Source organism: Ammospiza caudacuta, chromosome 6 (assembly GCF_027887145.1).
Source record: "Ammospiza caudacuta isolate bAmmCau1 chromosome 6, bAmmCau1.pri, whole genome shotgun sequence".
NCBI lineage: Eukaryota > Metazoa > Chordata > Aves > Passeriformes > Passerellidae > Ammospiza > Ammospiza caudacuta.
The window spans coordinates 19,610,112-19,630,047 of record NC_080598.1 but is presented as its reverse complement, the minus strand read 5'-3'; the positions used below and the strand labels follow the sequence as shown (position 1 = coordinate 19,630,047).

At 52.4% G+C, this 19,936-nt stretch overlaps 2 protein-coding genes across 4 annotated transcripts in view; both read left to right on the top strand.

The window, feature by feature from the left end:
* Positions 1–150: 150 nt before the first annotated feature.
* Positions 151–2,030, top strand: TNNI2 (troponin I2, fast skeletal type). The gene is made up of 5 exons (XM_058807160.1): positions 151–271; positions 549–677; positions 1,073–1,162; positions 1,294–1,470; positions 1,783–2,030. The coding sequence occupies exons 2-5, from the start codon at positions 555–557 to the stop codon at positions 1,879–1,881; spliced, it is 489 nt and encodes a 162-aa protein (XP_058663143.1). The 5' UTR covers positions 151–271; positions 549–554; the 3' UTR covers positions 1,882–2,030.
* A 764-nt stretch (positions 2,031–2,794) lies between these two features.
* LSP1 (lymphocyte specific protein 1) overlaps positions 2,795–19,936 on the top strand; it is a 48,381-nt gene continuing 31,239 nt past the window's right edge. The window contains exon 1 of one of the 3 annotated variants that reach the window (XM_058806768.1): positions 2,795–2,874. In XM_058806768.1, the coding sequence (XP_058662751.1) occupies positions 2,795–2,874 (80 nt within the window). Of the gene's footprint in view, positions 2,875–14,504; positions 14,605–14,920; positions 14,944–19,936 lie in introns of those variants that run through there. The other 2 variants (XM_058806769.1, XM_058806771.1) reach the window with 2 other exon arrangements.

Genomic DNA, 19,936 nt, shown 5'->3' with positions numbered 1-19,936 from the left:
TAGCTACCTGAGGTTGGCAAAGCTGGGTTCAGCAGGGAGCCTCTTCCCGGAGTGCTGCTGGTTTGGGGACAAACTGTGTCAAGATGGATCCATCTCCCTGGCAGGGCTGCAGGTCCCTGGTGGAGTGTGGCATTGCATGGGGAAGTGTGGCATTGCATGGGGAAGGGCAGTGGAAAGGGGAATGGGCGCCTGATAACCTTCTTTTCTCTGTCTTTTCTTCCACTTGCAGAAAAAGAGGAGGGCAGCCACTGCCCGTCGGCAGCACCTGAAGGTACGTGGGTGGCACTGCTGTGGCTGTGGGATGTGTGTCCCAACCTTCCACCTCCCATCCCAAGCCAGCAGCTCTCAGCACTGGCATTCCTAGAAGAGGCCATGATGTACAGCATAGAGGCCTCCCATTCCTCACTGGGCCTCTACCTTATCCCTTGCTTGGAAATGGTGGTATTTATGGGAACTCCCCTCTCCATCAGGACTCCCACTCCCCTGATGACCCCCTACCCTCCTTCCTTGCTTCCACCCTGCCCTGACGCTTCTCTGCTGCCTTCCAGAGTGCTATGCTCCAGCTTGCTGTCACTGAAATAGAAAAGGAAGCAGCTGCTAAAGAAGTGGAGAAGCAAAACTACCTGGCAGAACATTGCCCTCCTCTGTCACTCCCAGGATCCATGCAGGAACTGCAGGTACAGGCTTCTTTAACCCTTTCAGCGCTGGAGCAGAAAATATTTGACTCCATCAGTCAGCCTGATGGATCTAGACTGGCCTTCCCATCTTGATCCTCTCCTCACCCCCTGTTACCCTGGAGCCAGACGAACATGCAGCTGGCTTGAGAGGCACGTGGTGTGTCTCTGCAAACAAAAGGGGTCTGGCTGGCAGGAAAGATGTGTTTTAAATGATTTGTTGAGACAGCATTGGTGTGCAGCCAGTAGCATGGAGATTAGGAGCTGGCTGACAAGCCCCTCTTCACCTCTATCCCCTCTAGCCTTCTGGACTGAGGGCTTTCAGAGCCAGAGTGGTCAGGAGACAGGAATCATGTGTGGGTCCTAGCAGTCAACATCCCTCTTTGCTTTCCTCCCAGGAGCTGTGCAAAAAGCTTCATGCCAAGATAGAGTCAGTGGATGAGGAGAGGTATGACACAGAGGTGAAGCTACAGAAGACTACAAAGGAGGTGAGTTTCCTCTGGAGCCATCCTTCTGGGGAGTCTGTAACCCATTTGTCATGCCTCCCTGCAGTGCTTGGGTCCATCTCATTAAACCCATACCCCTCTCTCTCTACCCCGCCTCATTTCATCCCCCCCAGCTGGAAGACCTGAGCCAGAAGCTCTTTGACCTGCGTGGCAAGTTCAAGCGGCCGCCGCTGCGCAGGGTGCGCATGTCGGCTGACGCCATGCTGCGCGCCCTGCTGGGCTCCAAGCACAAGGTCTGCATGGACCTCCGGGCCAACCTGAAGCAAGTGAAGAAGGAGGACACTGAGAAGGTAGCCTTCCCTCTCCCTTTCTTCCCCTAACAGGAGTTGCCCCCACCCTTCATGGCTCACACCTCCCTGTAAGACAGACAGGGTTGAGAATGACTCTTTCTCCATAATGCTCTTCTTCCTGCTCAGTGTTTCCTTCTCTGGCACCCATGATGTTGAAACAGGAGGGTGCAGTTTAAAAAGATGTGTAGCATGGGTGGAACTGGGCTCCTCTAGCTGACATGGGGGTTTCCATGGGTGGACTGGTGTGGGGCTGGGGCTGGGTGGGTTTTTACCATGGCACCTTTCACATCTATGCAACCATCCCACCCCCAGGAGAAGGATCTGCGTGATGTTGGTGACTGGAGGAAGAACATTGAGGAGAAGTCTGGCATGGAGGGCAGAAAGAAGATGTTTGAGGCTGGCGAGTCTTAAGCACCTGTGTCTCCACAGCTGTCCTCCTTTCCCTGCTGTCCCCACTGCCCTGCTGGGCTCAGGGGCACTGACTGGGTGCCCATTTCTCTCTAGTTTTGCAAAGAGCTGCATCATAGCAGCAGTGATGTAAATAAAGCTTTGGTGGGAGACGTGGGTGTTGCCTGCCTGGGTGGCCAGACCCTGATTCATGCCATGGTACCAGCAGGGACTGCTTCAGTGTGGCAGTCCTGGTGGAATGGGGAGGCTTTGGCAGGGGCTGTGCTGAGGATGTGGGGGACCTCTCTGCTGTTGGTCCCTGTCCAAAGCTGCAGGTGCTCATGCCCTTCCCCAGTGGCGAAGAGACAAAGAAACACCCCAGGAGGTGTTGCAGAACTTCAGCCCATGATGGCATCAGCAGGAAGCTGTGGGGAAGAGATGAGAAGGGGGGAGAGGGATGGCATCTGCTGGGCAGAAGCAGACCCTTTGGCTCTGGTGGGATTTGAGAGATGCAAAGTCAGGAGAACCTTGGCAGCACCTGCAGCAGCACCCTGGGGCTGGTACAGGGTAGGGTGCTGTGGTTTAGAGATGGTGGCTGTCACCAGAGTGGCATGGGGAGCTGGGGGGGACAGTGGGTCACTCCTTTCCCTGCCATGATGGGGATGTCCATGCTGCCCACTTTTCTTTTGGGTTAGCCCAGGACTTCCAAATTTTTAGCTGCCGACAAGTAAAATCTTAAATCAGTCTCAGTGGTTTTTGAAAGAGAACAGAACAAAGCCCCAAAATCACCTTCCTTCTGCCCTCTCCCATCCCCCCAAAGCCTCAGCCCATGAAGTTTCCGGCACAGCTCACTTCTGCTGAGCACAGGAAAGCGAAACAGTGGCAGCACCCTGGTGCTGGAGCTGTCTGTGGGGTGCTGTGCCAACCAGGGGAGAAGATGTCAGACTCGGAGGGGTGCCAGGAGGGTGCACAAGGAGTGAGCCAAGTGGGAGATGAATCCCCTGAGGAGAACGCGAGGTGAGGCTTGGGGACACCACGGCTGCCTTCCAGTCCCAGGATGCTGGGAAGCTGGGGGGGCATGGAGGGAAAGGAGGATGTGCAGCCAGGACAATGATGATCCATGAGGCTGGAATAGGTCAGATGTTCCATCAGGCTTTTGACAAGCTTCTCCAGCTAGGATGAGACTTAGACTTCCTAAAGGGTCTCATCCCCTTTGAACTTCAAAGCCCTTGGGAAGGGTTTGATGGAGTGGGAACCCCAGCTCCAGAAGCAGGAAAGCTCAAGAGAGAGGTCTGATGACCTGGAGCTGCTCTGCAGCTGAAATCAGCCCCATCTCTAAGACCTCTCTAATGTGGAGATCAGCTGCCTTCTCTCCTTGCTGGGCACATCTGATTTCTTGCTGCATCCCCCACGTCACCAGCCGAATTAACCTGGCAATGTTTCAGGCTGGCTGCTGTAAAATTGTATATCTCCTGTGCCTCTGCTCTGCTTTATTGCTTTATCAGCAGAGACTGTAAAATTTGGGGTCTCTTCACTTGAATACAGAGAGCTTTCCATGAGGGCTAAAAGAAGACCACATCTGCAGATAGATAAGCTTGGCCAAAGTGCATCACCCAGAAGTGCTCAGATTTGGACTGGATTCAGGCTGAGCATCCAGGGAGCTTAGGAGGTTGCCTGATTTTTCACCTCCAGCTTCAAAGCTCTCATTAGCATTTCTCCCCAAGGCTTCTGAGAGCTGGCACAGCTAATGTTGATGGGAAAAAATCCCCTTGAGTGACAATGAGAGGAGAAAGGTGTGTCATCTGCTGTCATCAGTGGCTGCAGTAAGTGCTTCGGCTGACACCTGACAGCAATTAGCCTGGGCTGAAGATTTGACTGGAAGCTTCAAAAGGTGCTGGAAGGCTCTGTACATGAGTGGCTGCTGAAACAAAGGGGAAGCCTTGGCTGCTGGGGGGGCACTGGGGTTTCCTCAGCACCGGGATGGATGTGATTCCCAGCCCTGTTCCTGCCTGGCTGTTCCTGTGCTGCGGGCTCAGCTCACCTTGCAGCAGCAAGGAGCAGGTGCTGTGCATGGCCCAAGGCAAGCAAACCTTCCTGCTCCCCTCCTGCTGCAGTGAGTGCAGCTACTCTGGTGTGTGCAGGGCCACCACTGGGGTCTGCTGGTGGGGCTGGGCCAGCTTGTTCCCTTTTCTGTTTCCTGCTGGAGCTTCAGCTAAATGAAAGGCTGTTTGGGGGAGTCTGTTCTGTGGCACGCAGACCCTCACAGCCTTGTTTAAAAAGAGTGTGAACGCTGACAGCAGGGTGGCACATCCTGTCCTCTCTAGCTGTGTTTTAGAATCTTAATGAAATATGAAAATTGATGGCAAAAATAGTGAGCAGAAATGAGTTCATCTTTGTTTCAAAAAAGTGAAGAATTACTTTCCCTTGCAATTTGTATTATAGTTTCATGTGCACCTCTAAACTTCTCCTGCTTTTCCTTGTACTCTTTAAACACTTGCTAGACTCTGGTTATTTCTACTCCCAAAATGGAGGAAGGAAGTGTTTATTTGCTGTTTGGGTCTACCTTTTCTCACCCTGTGGCTAGCTTATCTCCCTGATCTCCTCTCCTTGATGAAAAAGCTCTTTTCAAGCTGACCCATGGATGGATGGAGGCAGGACAAAGCTCTAAGGACAGCCTAAATCATGATGGATGTCAGGGCAACCAATCTTGTGATGGAGCTGCCAGGAAAGCAAATCCCAAGGCTCCTGGGTGTAATGCACAGTGGGAGATGTCAGGAGAAAAATATTGGTGCTGTGTTTCTGTAGACAATGTTCATTGTCTATTTAACTGTGCCCAGTGTATATAGGAGCATGCATTAGAAAATGTCCCAGAAATATTAATTTGAACACAGCCTACTCTGTTTCCTCATACAAACTGGGACATACTGGCAAAGTCCTGCTGATGCTGGTGTAGCTCTGCTTAAACCAGACTGGTGTTATGCTCTCTTCCATGAACTGGAATTGCTATATGGGAAACTGCTATGGTGTGAGCCTTCCTAAACAAGTGAGAAGCTGGGGGGAGCTCTGGAGAGATGGCTGCTTGGGTTGTCCTGCCTTGATGGGGAGGGCTTGGGAGCCCAGTATGCACTGTTACTCAGAGCTCTCTACAGAGGCTTCAGGTTACTCCTGCCCTAGGTTCCTACACCCATGGCTGGGCATGTCCCCTGGGCTGTGCTCTGCAGGATATCTGCACCTGGGAGGCAGATTGGATTTGGCTTTTCCCAAATTCCCCCGTCTCTGCTCTCCTGGGGCTTCCCTCCCTGTGAGCTGCAGGGCAGGCAGCCCATGTATGGTCACTGCCTGGGGAGAGGCTCTGCTGTGCCAGCAAGCCCCAGGCTTTTCCTTGCCACCACCATCCCCAGCTGTCTTGAATTCTCCAGATCCTTGGAGGAGTCTCAAGGGTCTCTGCTGAAATGACTGCTGTTGCTAAGTATACCCACGGTTGGAAGGAGGTTGTTTGGGAAAACTGATACTTGGAGAGTTTTTGGGACCCCTCAGTGCACCAGATTCCTTGGGGGTGGAATGGAGGGATGGCTGATCCCCGCTCAGGAGTAACTGCTCACAGTTTGACCCAGCTGGGCTCATTAAAGTGGAAAAATAGTAGGGAAATTAACAGGGGAGGACCAGATGGATTATTTAATGAAGCTGGGTTATACTTCTGGTTTCCAAATTGGATATAGGTGGTCTGGCAGTGGCATTAGGGATAAAGAACTGTCTCTAATTATAGGAGGTATCAGGTGCCTTCACTGTCCTTTTCTCCTTGAGGAAAAAAAATAAATTAAGCCTGGCTTGCCTCGCCTTGCCTCCAGGGTTATTTTGCTATGTAAAGCTATGGGTTTGGAGGAGTGTGTGTTAAAGCAGGGGATTGCCCAGCAGCCTTCATTTGAATTGCACTTTTCTTTTTAAACCACAGAACACTCTCTGCTGGCTGAAAGGCTGGCTTTTAAAAAACTCTTGGTGTGAAGTCTGGCTCTGAATCTGGTGGGAATCCCTTGCCCCTGGATTTTGTAAGGTGAATTTACTTCAGAGGGTTTAGGGCTTTCCCCCAAATCTGAAAGCCCTGTGATAACTGGAGGGGCTGGCTGTGCAGCAGGGAAGTGCTTAACCTTGGTATGCCCGGGGGATCCTGGGCCCCTCTGCTCTGACCTTCACTGACCTTGCTAATCCAGCCCTGACTGATGCTCTGCCTGCATCCCCCTTTGCATCTGTCACCCTGTGACCCACATGCCCAACTGGGGGGTCTGCCTGGGGCCTGAGCTGACTCCCTGCTGCCCTGGTGCTCTCTTCAGAGCTGGGCTTGCTCCCAGCTAGCCACTCACCCAGCCTGGCTGGTGCCTCTGTCAGGACACTGACTCACATCTGGACACACCACCTGGCCAGGAGGTGCTCCAAACCTCCTCAGTGTCATGTTTTTGTTGGGAACAGCTTTTCCTCTGAGGGGGGTGGGAATCCTGACCCAAACAAAGCTGTTGCTCAGGCTCCAGGAGGCATTGGTATGACCACCAGGCTCCTGAGAGTGAAATCTGGCTGTGAGTGACTGCAAACCTGCAGTGGTGCTCAGGGGCTCAGAGGGAACACCGCAAGGATTTGGGGCTCTCACTGCATCCTCCCCCTGCTGCCCTCCTGGCACAGTCCATCTTGGCACACCTGCCTTGGGGGAATGGAGCCTGCTCACCTGGAACAGCTGAAAGCGGGCTCTGCTCCCCCAGCCTGCACAGCAGCCTGACCTCCTGTAGCTGCACTTCCTCTTCTCTTTATGAGTCCAATAAACTCCTGATCAGGCTGTCTTGGGATTACTGAGGGGTGCTTTGGCATCCTTGGAAGCCAAATGCGCAGGGAATGGATCTTAATGGTGTGGTTCTGTTCCAAAGCCTTTCGTGGGGAGAGGCCTTGGGGATGCACATCAATGAAAGGAAGACACAGGGGTGTGTGGTAGGGGCTCAGGCCTCTTTACCCAGGTTGTGTTCTGGATCATGGCCACCTGGTATGGGTCAAAAAACATGTTCTAGGAGGTGCTGCACACTCTGGGAAAGCAGCTGGCCGGCAGACATGGATTTGGCATGATCAGTGCTGGCGGAGCACCCACAGTGCCCAGCCAAGGTCAGGGTTTCACCATGGTGGGTGTGCTGTGGCTACTGCCTCAGGGATAGAGGACAGGTTATCTCTGCTGCAAGGCCACATAGCTGAGGTTGAGATACTCAGGAAGGGGAAGGGATGGCCTGATGTAGAACTTGCCCACTGTGGGTTTGGTACCCAGAGGAGGTGGTTTCCTACCGGACCTGTGTGCCATCTGCCAGGCCTTGGCAGCTGTCTTAGGTAACCCAAGGCACCCCACACTTGAGAGCTGTGTTCAAGCCCCTGAATCACTCCCTGATTTCCCAGAACCAGCCAGGAAGCACAGGCCACTAGTGAGAATGGAGCCCAGCTCTGCTGAGGCTGGCCCAGGTGTCTCGCAGCCTGTCCCCATGTTCCACAGAGGCTCAGTCACGAGTGGGTTAAACAGCCCCACTTGGAGCCCGTGGATGTTTTCCTTGCCAGTGCATCCATCCTAACACACACCAGATGTGTGAGGCAGCCTTTGAAGTGTCTTAATCCCAGGTTTTGGCACTCAGAGTTGTCTTTCTCATGGGCAGGTCTCCAGTGCCTTTCTGGGGGCTCCACTCCTGCAGCCCCCATCCCCTGCAGGATCACTGGCAGCAAGGCAGGACAAAACATCTTCTGTTATTTGCTACTTTAAGTGAGTCCCTCCTGGGATGGGCTGCTGGGGCTGGCAGCAGAGCTCCACATTCAGTCACACATGGGAGTGTCAAACCCAGGAGCTACTCGGGTTCAGCCTGTCTCACATGGGCAGTGGTGGTGCCCAGCAGCCTGGTGCCTCTGGTAACTGTCCAAGAAATACCTGGATAAAGAGGAAGATGCATGAGCAAACCCAGCTGGGTTTATTAATGAATGGGAATGGCAGTCAGTGTGCTTCTGTTGGCTTAATTGGTGACTTCCATCCAGTGGTCTGAAAACTTGGGGCAATCTGCGAGCAATTGATCTGAGAAGTGCAAGACTGAGATTAGCTGGAGCTCAGTTCATTGGGATTTCTCCTGCTATTGCAGTGACATGTAGGCCCAAATGCTTTTGCCAGTGTATGTCAGCCCATCCCTGTGCCTGCCATGGAGAAAGCTCTGCCAGTTTGCATCAGCTGGAGCTCTTTGGTTCTTTTGCTTACATGCTTATTTTGAAACCAGAATTTTTTTTTGCTAGGGATTCATTCTGCATTACCAAGGAAGCCTCTCTCCCAGCCCTAGGTATCTGTTGCTTGCTGCAGCTGACTAGAGAGTTTGTGCAGTGCCTTTTATCTAGTCCTTGCCAGATAGCTTGGAAAATATGATCTCTTCTCCTGTGCTTGTGCATGCTTGTGCTTTTCTGCTGCAGAAGCAGTTTCCTTTCCAGTGCAAGCTTGCTTTGGAGCCATTAGCATTGACAAACTCAGAATTATTGACAGACCCCAAACAATCATGGCTGCCAGCTATTTAGGAGGGGCAGAGTTCTCTCCCAATAAAATTGATGACAATAATAATTTCCTTTTGAAATAAGTGCCTCCTTGCAATTGCCACATAGCTTCCCATACCAGGAGCTGGCAGCATTGTGCCCAAGCTGAGCTGTCTTGAAGGGCAGACTACTGTGATACTCAGGCTGTGCACCCCTGCTCTGGTGGCACCTCTTCCTGGGGGTGGCATTTGTCTCCTCTGCTGCTTCTGCACTCCAGCTGCCACCTTCCTGCATACAGCATTAGCTGCCCTTTGTGCAGGAAGGCTCCTCTCAGCCTTTTTTTGGGTCTCACTTTGGAGCATTAATGACTATTCCCCCTTGATGGAGCCACGTGTCCTCAAGCTCTCTGAATACATGATGATGCATTTGGGAGCCCTTTCCAAACAGCTCCTGTCTTTTGCCCAGCTTAGAAAGGGAAGCATGGATGGATATGGGCAAGCTGATCTTAGATGCCTCTCCCTGGGACAAAGAGCAACTTGAAGTTAGTGGTGAAGTCTGATGGTGCTTGGGAGTTCCTTCTTATCTATTTAGTGTCCCCTGACCTCAGCTGGAGTAACAACCCAGCAGCGTAAAGCGGAGATTAATGTTTGCTAAAACTGCTTGTGTTGCACAACACGGTGCTGCATCAGAGCCTGGAGCCAGCTGCAGATGAGCTAATAAGTTTATATTGGGCAGAAGCTGTATTTTACTCCTTGAAAGCTGTGTGGTCAGCTGAGCAGCAGGGCTGGACACAGGACTGCAGTGGTGCAGGGGAACTCACCTACAAGCCCATCCACAACCCGTGCTGCACGGCTTTGGGCACTGCTCAAATGTGTCACACAGGTGCCACCTGGTGAAGGAAGGTGGTGCCTCTGTTACTGGCAGTGCATTCTCATACCCAGCCTGGCAGGTGTCTGAAGGTGTCTTCAGATGCCCAGTGCCATCTAATCCACGTAATGAAAGCAAAGACCACTCCATTTGTTTTAAATAGACATTCAAAATTCAAATTCATTCAGCAGCTTTCCAAACCTTGGTGAGCAGAGACTCGTGACAAAGCAATGTGATGCTATAAAAAGGCCTTTTGAAGATTTTTCCTACAGTGTCTGCTGGGGGAAGACAACCTCTTGGCAGCAGCTGCCTGTAGCTTATCCATCCTGGCTGGAGTCCTTTGTCCTGCTTCTTGGCCTTGCGGTAGACAAGCATCCCTAAGAGATGGAGCCTGCCTCCTCGGGGCCAGCAGTTCTCCTCCTGTCCTGTAATGACCCTCCTGTGTGGGATGGGAGTGTCTTATCTGCAGCCATTGTTTTGTCTTCCTGTCTCTTTCCCAATGGCTTTGTTGATTTAACACATTATATAGATAGCAGTGCACAGTACCATTAATGGCGCTGGCTCGACATGCTGGACCAGCTGCACTCCTCCAGGGCTTGGCTCAGCCTCTTGGCCTTGGTCCTGCTCTGGGAAACCTGGATGGTGGCTCACTGCAGTGGCTCAGGTGGTCTCTTGCTGTTTGCCCAGCCCTTGGTGCAACAGGAGCCCAGATCTCCTTTAACTGGGCTGGGCTGCCCTGGTAATGCTTCTCTCCTTCCCCTGCTTTAAAAATCCATCCTTTGTCCTTGTGTGTCACCCCTGGGGCAAAAGCATCTTCTCTTACAAGGCTTGTGAACTTGCATCTTCCCCTCTCACTGATAAATGAAGCAAACTCCATGATGGAACCTAGTGATTTTAGGTTTATGGATGCACCCCTTAGGTTCCCCACGGAGTGCCCATTTTCCATTCTGTGTGAGGGTCAGAGGTGGCAGTGGGGTAGAGGAAGAAGAATGCTCCTTCTAGATCCAGCTTCTGATTCCCTCTCATTTCTGCCTCTTTGGATATCAGAGGAAGAAAGTCATCACTGATCCCATGCCAAATATTTCACTTAGTATGACACAGTGTTTGTTGGCTGTTTAGACCCACAGTTGTACATGTTTCTCATGGTGCTCCTCTGAGCACATCGGCCTGGCAACAACTCTGAGCCAAAAGAGCTGGCTCCTGCCTACAGCACCTCCTCCCTGAACCCATGGGGTCGTGCATTGCCTTGGGGATACCCTCCCCTGACTCATGCCAGGACAGAGGAAGGTTTGCAGGGGAGCACCCTGGCACTGGACTCCTTGCCCTGCGCCCTGAGCTGATTGCAAAGGTGGGGCGCCCTGCCCTGCTGGCAGCACACTGTGGTGCTTGCAAAGAGCTGCTCTGGGGGGAAGGAGACAATGTGCTGCTTTTGGCTGCTGGGCCTGCTGTCTCCTCAGCATTATCTCTTGTTTGCCTCTCTTGGTCTCTGTATTTGGCTGCCTGAAAGTGAGTGCTGGCAGAGTTAGGTGGACTGGGTTAAGTGGGAGTTCAGGGTGAAGGAGAGGTGGGCAAACCCTACCCTACAGGCCAACATGTAAACCACACCATCTGTGCAGCTGAGGTACCAGTGGGGCGCCCTTTCCCCTCAACTGGGGCTCCTGGGGGGCAGCTGGGCAAATGCTGATGCCTGCCAGGCTGGTTTCCAAGTGGTGGAGGCATGTGCCTGGTGAGGAGAGGCTGCTGGGATGTCAGGACAGGGGGAAAGGTGTGGGATAGTGGCAGAGGGAAAGATGCATCATTTAAAAGGAAAACCAGAGACCATCCCCCATCTATTTCATTGCCTGGGGGCTGCTGGTGGAGGCACAGGGTCTGAGATAGGGCTCTTAGTCCTTGCTGGAGATGTGAGGCTGTCCCTGCGAGAACATCTTCTGGGGTGGGATCCCACCACTGCCATGCAGGCATGGGCCTCTGGGAACCATGCTGGCAGATGGTGGCACTTGTAAAGGACTGGCCCTTGCAGCGACTGTGCTTTGGTGCTGACAGTGGCTGACATCCCAGCAGTATTGGAGAGAAATGCTTGAGCTGTATTTAGCAGGACTAGAGTATTTTTGTTTCTTTTTTTCCTTTCCCTTGACCATGTGTGAGCCTTCAAGTGATTTTGCAACTAGTGCTACATAGCAGAAGGATTGTGTAATTAACGGGAACTGGTGCAGCCCTATCTCTCTGGGACTCCAGCCCTCCTTCCCACAGGGATGGAGACAGACCCACTCTCTCTCACAGCATTTCACCTTCTCTGCCTTCCCTGCTGCTGGGAAGAGCTTTGGGGAACTCCAGTGCCACACAACGTGCTCCTGGCTGCTCCAGTTTCTCTGCTGGGCTGGTGTTTTGCTGCAGAGATTTATGGTGGTTCTCCCAGCTTAAACTGTGCCAAAAAATAACAGATGAATTAATTTTTTTTTTCTTCCTGTGTCCACTGTACTCCTACCCATTTCCTGGTGGGAGCAGGGGCTTTGTTTCTGTGAAAGGATCCAAGCAGCTGTGGGACTGATGCTGACCTTGCTGCTGCTGGACACATGGTGTGACTCACAGTGATGCACGTGGCAGTGAGGGGCAGGAGAGGAGAGGGGGCCCAAGGTGCCTCTGCACTCCAAGGCAGTGTTATGGGACCTCTCCTGCACTGCTCTTCCTCTGTGGGCATGTCCTTTGTGCTTTTGAGTTCAAATGCTCCCTGCCCCACAGAGATGGGGATAGTGACTCTGTCCATTCCCCTTCTTGCAAGCTGTGGGTCCTGCCCTGCTCTTCCCGTGGTCCTGCAGGGCCCCGCTGATGCTGGAGGAAGGATGAAAGTTTTCTTGTCATATTTAATATCTTTCTCAAAGATGAAAGCCAGGAGAAGGGCAGGAAGCCTTCTCCAGAGGTCGAGTGGCCCAGCCACCATGAAATATTTTTCCAGGCAGAGTTCAGTACCAGGAATTTCTCTCCCTGGTAGCAACACAGAGCTCAGCCTGCTGCCTGTTGCAGTTAAGGACCCTCCTTCCTGCCTCACGTCTGGTGTTTCCAAATTATCTTAGCACCTTAGCCCAGTAAGAGCTAATGTCGTGACCTCTCCCCAGTCCTGCATTTCATCATCCAAGCATGGTTCTGTCAGCCCTGTTCACTGAAAGCCCCATCTCTGAGAGGCAGCCAGTCCTGGAACTGGGGTGGAAGTCTGCCAAGTGCTTTCAAGACAAGGAGCTCATGCTGGCATCCTCTGGGAGTCAAACCCAGTGTGGAGCCAAGGCTCTCTTGCTGGGGGAATTAACAGCTTTTCCTCTGCCCATTTCCACAGAGACCTTCACCTTCCATAGGTAGCAGTGTGCTGGTACCTCCAGGAGGCTCCTGCCTTGTCTGGGTGACCGTGGCTGCATCCCTCCTTGCCTCTCCTCGGCTCCCTGAGGATCGCCTGGCATCTCTGCCTGAATGAGGAAAGCTTGCAGTGATTTCATTCAAGACCCAGTTGCTGCTGAGCTACATCTCTGCCTGCCAGGGCTCCTTCAAGCTCCTCCTTGCCTGGCTCGGACCATGGGAGTCACTGGCAGGTTTGGGCTGATTCTCTCCAAAATGAAAACCCTGTAGGTGCACACTTCATTTCAACTCTGGCCAATTGTGGTGAAGTCAATAGGAATGCTCACATGCTTAAATCTAATTACTCCTGCAAGCACTTGCAGGGCTGGGACAAGTTTTTTTTTAGCAAGAAAACTTTTGTGGTGGATCTCTTGCATCTTCTCACTGAATTTAGAAAGAAAAATATGCAGTGTGATATCATCTGAGCAGCCCACAGAGTGAGGACAGCATCAATGTCTGCGCTTTGTGGATTTTGTTGTTCATAATCACTTAGGTGATGCTTACTAAATACCTGCAGGGGAAAAAAAAACCAAGCTGTTTTGAAATGAAGAGACAGTGGAAGGGAGGGCAGGTACTTCCTTTTTTATTGAGATTTCTTGGTATTTTTCATGGGCAATTTCCCCATTTCAGTTTACCAGGAGTCAAGAAACATTTCTGCAGGAGAGATCGAAAGGAAAGGTGTAAATGACATGAGAGGGACTGAAAGCAGAAGGCAGGTGAGGGTCTCAGCAGAGTGGTTCCATCATAACTGCTCCCATTTTGCAGACAGCCAGAGGAATATTCCCACTTTCCTTGGGGAACATGGGCAGGCCATGCCATGAGCACCATAACGTGCAAGTATAAGGCAGGGCTGGAACTTGCTAGGTGCAAGTCCAGGCACCTGTTGGTTTGGCACAGTAGAAGTTCTCTTTTCACCCAAAAAGCACACATGGACCAGGAGATGCAGTTTAGGCAGAAAGATGTTCTGTTCTTTCCTCCCATGAGGAGGCAGCATGAAGAACAACCATCTGAATATGTGGCAGATGGGCATTTTGTTTTAGCAGGTGACAATCTTAGTCCTTCATCAAACACTCTTGCACGTCTTTTATCTCCTGAAATATCAGTATTTCATGGAGGCAAGCCAGATTTAGCCAATTTTTTTTGCCTCTTTCCCAATTTGATGGCTGGGAAAACTGAGGCACGGGTGACTTGGTGACTTGGCGAGGGGCAATGTTTGAGAGCAGAAGCAGGGTGCAGGCTGCTTGCCTGCTTGAGGCTGCAGCTCTGTGGCTTCCCCCAAATTCTTGCTGCTATCTCCATCCCAGGAGAACATTTTCCTCTGGTGTGGCATTTCCCAGTGCTAAGCCCCTTTCGTGTTAATGTGACTCTTGGCTCACCTTCGGACGTGCAGGGACTGTGTGGAGGCGAGACCTTCACGCAAGACTTCTGCTGTGAATGGAGCAGGAGTGATTTACAGCCCGTCGAGAGCAAGTTGCCAACCTGGATGTCTGCTCTCTAGGTGCTTTGTGTAATCAGAAAAACAGTGGTAAAGGTGCGAAAAAACAGAAGGGAAAAAAAAGAAAAAGAAGAAAGGGCGGGGGAGAGGAGGGGGCTGGAGAAGATGAAGGAGGGAGAGCAGAGTTAAAGGCAGGAGAGAATCCCCTGGCAGGGGAGCGGGGAGCGCCGGGCTTTGTGCTGCGCCCCCAGAGATTCTCCCGTGGCGCTTCCACGAGGCGGAGGGGGAGGAGGAGGTAGAGAGGTGGAGGAGGCAAGCCGGGGGTGTGGAGCAGGGGGGGCGAGCAGAAACAAAAGGAAACCAGCTGCAGAACTTCCTGGAGGCGGCGAGGGGCCGCGGAGCGCGCAGTGCCGGCTCCTGCTGCGCGGGGCGGGGAGGGGAGGGGGCGGCAGCGGGACCCTGCCCGCCGTGCCCGCCGCCACCATGACCAGCGCGATCCTCCGGCGCAACTCCAGCAAGCAGGGCCTGCAGAACCTCATCAGGTGAGCGCACACCTGCCCGGGCACCCGCTCCGGCCCCGGCTCCCGCGGGATGTGCCCAGGGGCGCGGTGGGGAAAGGGAGCGTCCTCCACACCGACCATCCTCGGGTCCCTTTAGATCGGCGGGATTTCCTCCTTACCCTGGTTTTACAGCAGACCCCATGCATTGGAAGGAAAGATAATAGATAACCCTCCCTCTCCTCCCCTAAAGCTGTATGAGAAAAGCAGATTTGAACTTACTGATGGCTTTTCCAGGAGCTCGCGACTGAAATAACTGAGCACAACTGCACTGTGACACTCACCTGAGCCGCCGCTTCCCCTCTCCCTGCGAGGCATGTCTCAGTACGTGGCTTTTTGTGTCTCCCGAGTGCCGAACGCTTCTGCCTAGAAAAAGGGTTTTCCTTTTTTCCCCGCAGGAACTGTACGCTGTGCACGCTGTGATGCTCGTTTTTAATTCAGAGATCAGTACAGGGCTGGATCCTCCCAGGGCTGCGAGCTGACACCGCTCTTTTTTCGATTTAATTGATCACAATAGTGCTTTGAACCTTTCTCTCGGAGTATAATTGCCAGGGCAGGGAGGTGGATGGCTCACTTGGGCTTTTCCCGTTTGTCAGCGGCGCTGAGCCCGGCAGGACGGCTACATTGTCTGCTGGCTTTGAGATTCCCTGCCATGCGGTCGCTCTGCTCTTCCCCGGGGGCTGGAATCGCTGCTTCCCTCCGTGGGTCTCTGGGATCCACCTCTGGATGATGGTGGTGTGCCACAGTGATGGCCCTGACTGGGCTGAAGAGAGGCACTTCCCACCTTTTCATGTTTAGCTGGGCAGATGGATGGGTGAGAGGTGGGATCAGGCAGTGCTGGACTCACGTTCTGCATCTCGGGTGCCTCTTGGCTCCCTTGTGCTCACTGTGAGCGCTGGTCTCCAGCTGGGAGGTGGAGGATGTCACGGTGGGTGTATTTCACCTGGCATGTTCCAGTCAGTTTGGGATCTCCTCGACTGGCAATGCAGCCTCTGAACCTCATCTCTCAATAAGTTTCTTGCCTTGGAAGGTAAATGGGCACCTATGGCCCATCCAGTCCTGGCCACTCCTGCCCTTCTGGACCCAGGGAAGTTGGCAGGGAAGCTCCCACTGGTTGCACAGGCCCCTGGGGTGGAAAATGGGCAGGAGAAGCTGACTCCTCTCGGTTCATCCTTTGTTTGGCCTGTTGGACCCATTCCCTGGTCTCAGCCCAGGGGGATGGGATCTGAGTTACACATCCCTGTTCCAGAGCAGGGCTTTGTCAGCAGCTTGCGAGGGATAGGGAAACCTCTGGGGTGTGCAAAGGCAGGGATGAGCTCAGATTTGGGGCCAGCTGGTACTGAGGAGGGCTGGGGAAATGAACTGGGGTGGGGATTGCCTGCTTACAGCTGGGTAGCAATTTATTTTGCAGGGTGACAGATGGGGGGGAGCAAGGGGAAGTACATGTGTTTCATTCAGAGAAAAGGGGTGTCCAGAGGACTGTTCACAGCACAGCCTAAACCAGGGGTGTTTTCCATCCTGAGTGACATTTCCAAGTTCCTCCTGCTTTGGATAAGGGACTTTTGGTGTCCCAGAGACTCACAGGGACTTTTTTACAAGGTGACGTGTTTCCTGAGTAGGGTTATTACACTTAATTGATTGAGGTTTAGCTCTGTGGCTGTGTTTCCCAGTCCTGCTTACAGATGAGGCGTGGAGTGGGTTGTGAGGGATTTCCATGGTTTGCACACAAAAAGCCTCACTTATGCTCACAGGATTCAGCAGTGGAGCAGGCAGGGTCTGCTCCATACACACCATAGCCCATTTTGCAGCTGTATTTTTCTCCTGGAGTTCCAGAGATCAGCTGTGGGGCTGGCTCTGCAAGTCCTGCCCGCTTGGATGCAGGAAGGAAGGAGCTCCTTTAGTGAATGGCTGGAGGCTCCTGCCTTGAAGATATGTTGCTGTCAAGATTGCTGTGCTCTGCTTTTTTCTGTCCCAAGGTGACTGCAGCAGAGTGGTTACACTGTGTAGTGCTGGGCTCCTCTGGGCTGTCTGAGTGCTTTGGAGAGCTGGAGCACACGGTGAGAACAGCAACTCAGAGCCATAGCCACGAGCCCTGGGGAGATCACTGTGGTGTCAGGATTTACCTGGCTGCTCCTGCTGCAGGGCAACAGCAGGGATAACCAGGGAATTACCTTCTCTGAGCATTGCTCAGCTACAGGAGCTGCTGGCCAGCTGCCCAACAGCTGGGTTAAGGGTTCCTGAGCTGAAACCAGTGTAAGTCTTGTGGATTTGGAGTTGAAGTGCTGAGTCCCAATGCTTTAAGCATCCTTCCTTGTGCTTGATACAAAACCCCAGCATTTCAGACAAAGGGGCCCATGGGTGAAGCATCACCTGCATATCAGTCCCAGGAGTCAGATTTGCAATAAATGGCTTTTCCACTGACTGCTGAAAGGCTTAATGCACGTGGTGCTCTGGCGTGGTTTGGTGTGCTTGGGATCCCTAGGCACGTTGAAGACACCTGGAGGCTGAAGCACTGAGCCAGGGCTCAAGGAAACATCTTTCAGATTCCAGCCAGGAGGTGGGCTGGAAAAATGAGCCCTCCTTCTTCCTCAGTGGCTTTGCAGAAGGTGCAGGCAGGGACGTTCCATTGACATCTGAAAAGCTGGAGGCTGAAAAAGGCCCAGGGTGAGGCCTTGCAACTGCAGAGCACGAGTGGCTCAGTAATTGCCTGGGAAACGTATGAAAAGAATGGGCAATTGCAGGGCTATCTACCTTCCCTGCTTTGGCCCTTGTGCCCAGGCACTCCCCTTGTCCAGCATAGTTTCTCTATCAGGACATCACTGGGGAAATATTTCTCCCTTTGTAGCACGCTTACAGCAATGATCCCTCACACGCCCACAAGGCTTTGTGTTTTTTTAAAGTCCTCTCCAAACATGAGCCACTTTATCTTGTTATCACGATCTCTTTCTCCTTATCCTTTTAATGAATTCCTATAAATAAGATAGGGATCCAGCACCTGTCATGTCGATTCATTCAGTTCATTATCTGCTCCTGCTGGAATTTTACTCTCCCTCTATTTATCGAGCCTGAAGTGTTTCACAAAAGAATATGGCTGTTTAATTAACCTACAAATCATTCTCTCTGTGAAGCAGCTGTGCTGCTCCTTGGAACTGGATTATTGGGCCTTGTGGTTGACACTGCTCCCATGGGTGCTGTGGTGGCTTGCTCCAGTGGTGTCCTCATCTCTGGGCTCTGGGTGCCTGGCTGGGATGTGCTGCCCTGGGATGCAGTGTGTGGGCACATGGATGTGAGCTGGGAGCACTGATGCTCTTGTCTCTTTAATCTTTGAACCTTTCTCTCAGAGTATAATTGCCAGGGCAGGGAGGTGGCAGCTTGTGGCTGAATCTGGGGTGCCATTAGGAAGCGAGCTGTGATTTGTTCTTGGGGAAAAGGGATAGTGTTCTTACATGCTACAACCCCCCTTTGCTTCCCAGCACAACCTGGCCAGCACAGGGGCTCCAGAGCATGGCTGCTCCAGAGCAACAAATAAACCAGTGTCTCTAATTGTATGTCTTTGCAATGCCATGGAGCTTGAAGTACAAATAATTCTGTGGGAAAAGGGAGGCGAATCTTGAGGATGAAAAAGCTCAGGGGAAGAAAACAAGTCAGAAAATTTGATCGTGGGATAGAGCTAATTATTTACTCTGTAGGATGGGATTTTTGCTTTGTTATCTTCTATGGAGTCATTAACATGGGGAGCCAGAATGTGAGATCTGAAATGAATCTTGCACAGTGCTGTGTTTTGGCCTGCTGTATGTGATGAGTGCCTCCTCCAGCACTCATGTCCTGACACCCATGAGCTGCTGCAGGGCCCCTTCTTTCTCCCTACAACACATTACTGCATTTCCAAGCAATGCTCTTGGTGATGCATAGAGTTCCTCAGCACTATGGTAGCTTTAAAATTCCCTGAACTTGGATTTTGGTGCGTGTCATGAGTGTGATATTTAGTTTGATCAGGATATGGGGGCTCTGCCCAGCTCTGCAGGATGCTTTCCTCTCTGCCTGCATTCGACGTTTCCCAAAGCTTGCCAGGATGTGTCTCAGCAGGGAAGATGCTACTCCAGTATTTTTGTCTTGACCTCCTGAGTGCTGAGCTGGGAACAAGGAGCTGGAAGCACTTGGGAGGGCTGGATGGCTCTTTGAAGGGGAAGAACATTTTTTGAAGGGTGGGGGAGTGTGTGGTCGATGCCAGGACATGGTCTGGGCACAGTTTGTTGCCTGGGAGATAGCTCCTGCCTCCAGGGGCTACTGCAGCACCACTTTGCTTTGGCTCCCTGGCTCCCCGAGAGGTGTAGGGAACAAGGAATTCTTGCTGTGGAGAAGTGGGGCAGCTCTTTAGGGGAAGATGAGGAAACTGAAACATGTAGGAACGAGCCATTAGAGAAATTGTGTGGGAAGAGGAGGGAGGGATACCTGCATGGGGACACCAGGGGACACAGGGCCTTCATCAGTGTGATTTAAGCTTTGCCATGCTGCCTCAGTGTGTCATGAGGAACCTGTGGTGCTTCCCTTCTTGAGTATTCCCTATTTTGGTGTTTTTATTAGTGGCATTCATTTTTTTATCCCTCTGTGCCACATTGGCATGGCCAGGGCAGAACAGATGGGCACCTTGGTGGACCCCACAAATGGAGGGCAGATGGAAAGGGAGACATGAGCAGAGGCTGCTGGCAGGGAGGAGCATCCCAGGAGAGCCCTTTGGGCCGGACTGATGGCATGCCTGGGGGATTTCCACATCCCAGGGTGCCTTCTGTGGTGCCAACTGCTTCCAGGGTGATGCCACCATATTCTGCATCCAGGAGGAGCGTGGGGGTTTGCAGTCCAGCTGAGCTGTGGGGCAGGGTAAGGGCTAAGCCAGTGTGTGGTGGGTTGGTTCCTCCCTGGGTGCATTGTGGAGTGCCCACCCTCAGCTTTCACCCCAAGGATAACAGCTCATCCTTTCTCTCTGGTTGAAGCAGCTCATCTGTCCCCTCTGAGCACTCTGTGGATCCATTCCCAGATTTTTTCCTGCCCTGGGGTTTGTTTTGTCAGAACTCCGTCTACCATTGACCTTTCCCAGAAACCAGTGCATGGGTTTTGTTTGCTTTAGCGTGGCCTGACCCAGATTTTTACCTGCTCTCAAGTAATTGGATGTTCAGGGCCTGAACTTTGAGCCCATGGAAATTTTGGGAAGCTGTAGTGAGCCTTTGAGCCCATCAGGGCTGCAACCACAGGTCATTGGCATCCTCTGATGGTGTGGAGAAGGACCACCATGTGTATCTGAGCATGGCTCAGCTAGAAG

Bases quoted from the DNA above. Each gene is read 5' to 3' on its own strand.
- TNNI2 (XM_058807160.1), top strand. From the start codon at position 555: ATGCTCCAGCTTGCTGTCACTGAAATAGAAAAGGAAGCAGCTGCTAAA. The intron at 1,163-1,293 runs GTGAGTTTCCTC...CATCCCCCCCAG, and splicing joins TACAGAAGACTACAAAGGAG to CTGGAAGACCTGAGCCAGAA. The intron at 1,471-1,782 runs GTAGCCTTCCCT...TCCCACCCCCAG, and splicing joins AGAAGGAGGACACTGAGAAG to GAGAAGGATCTGCGTGATGT.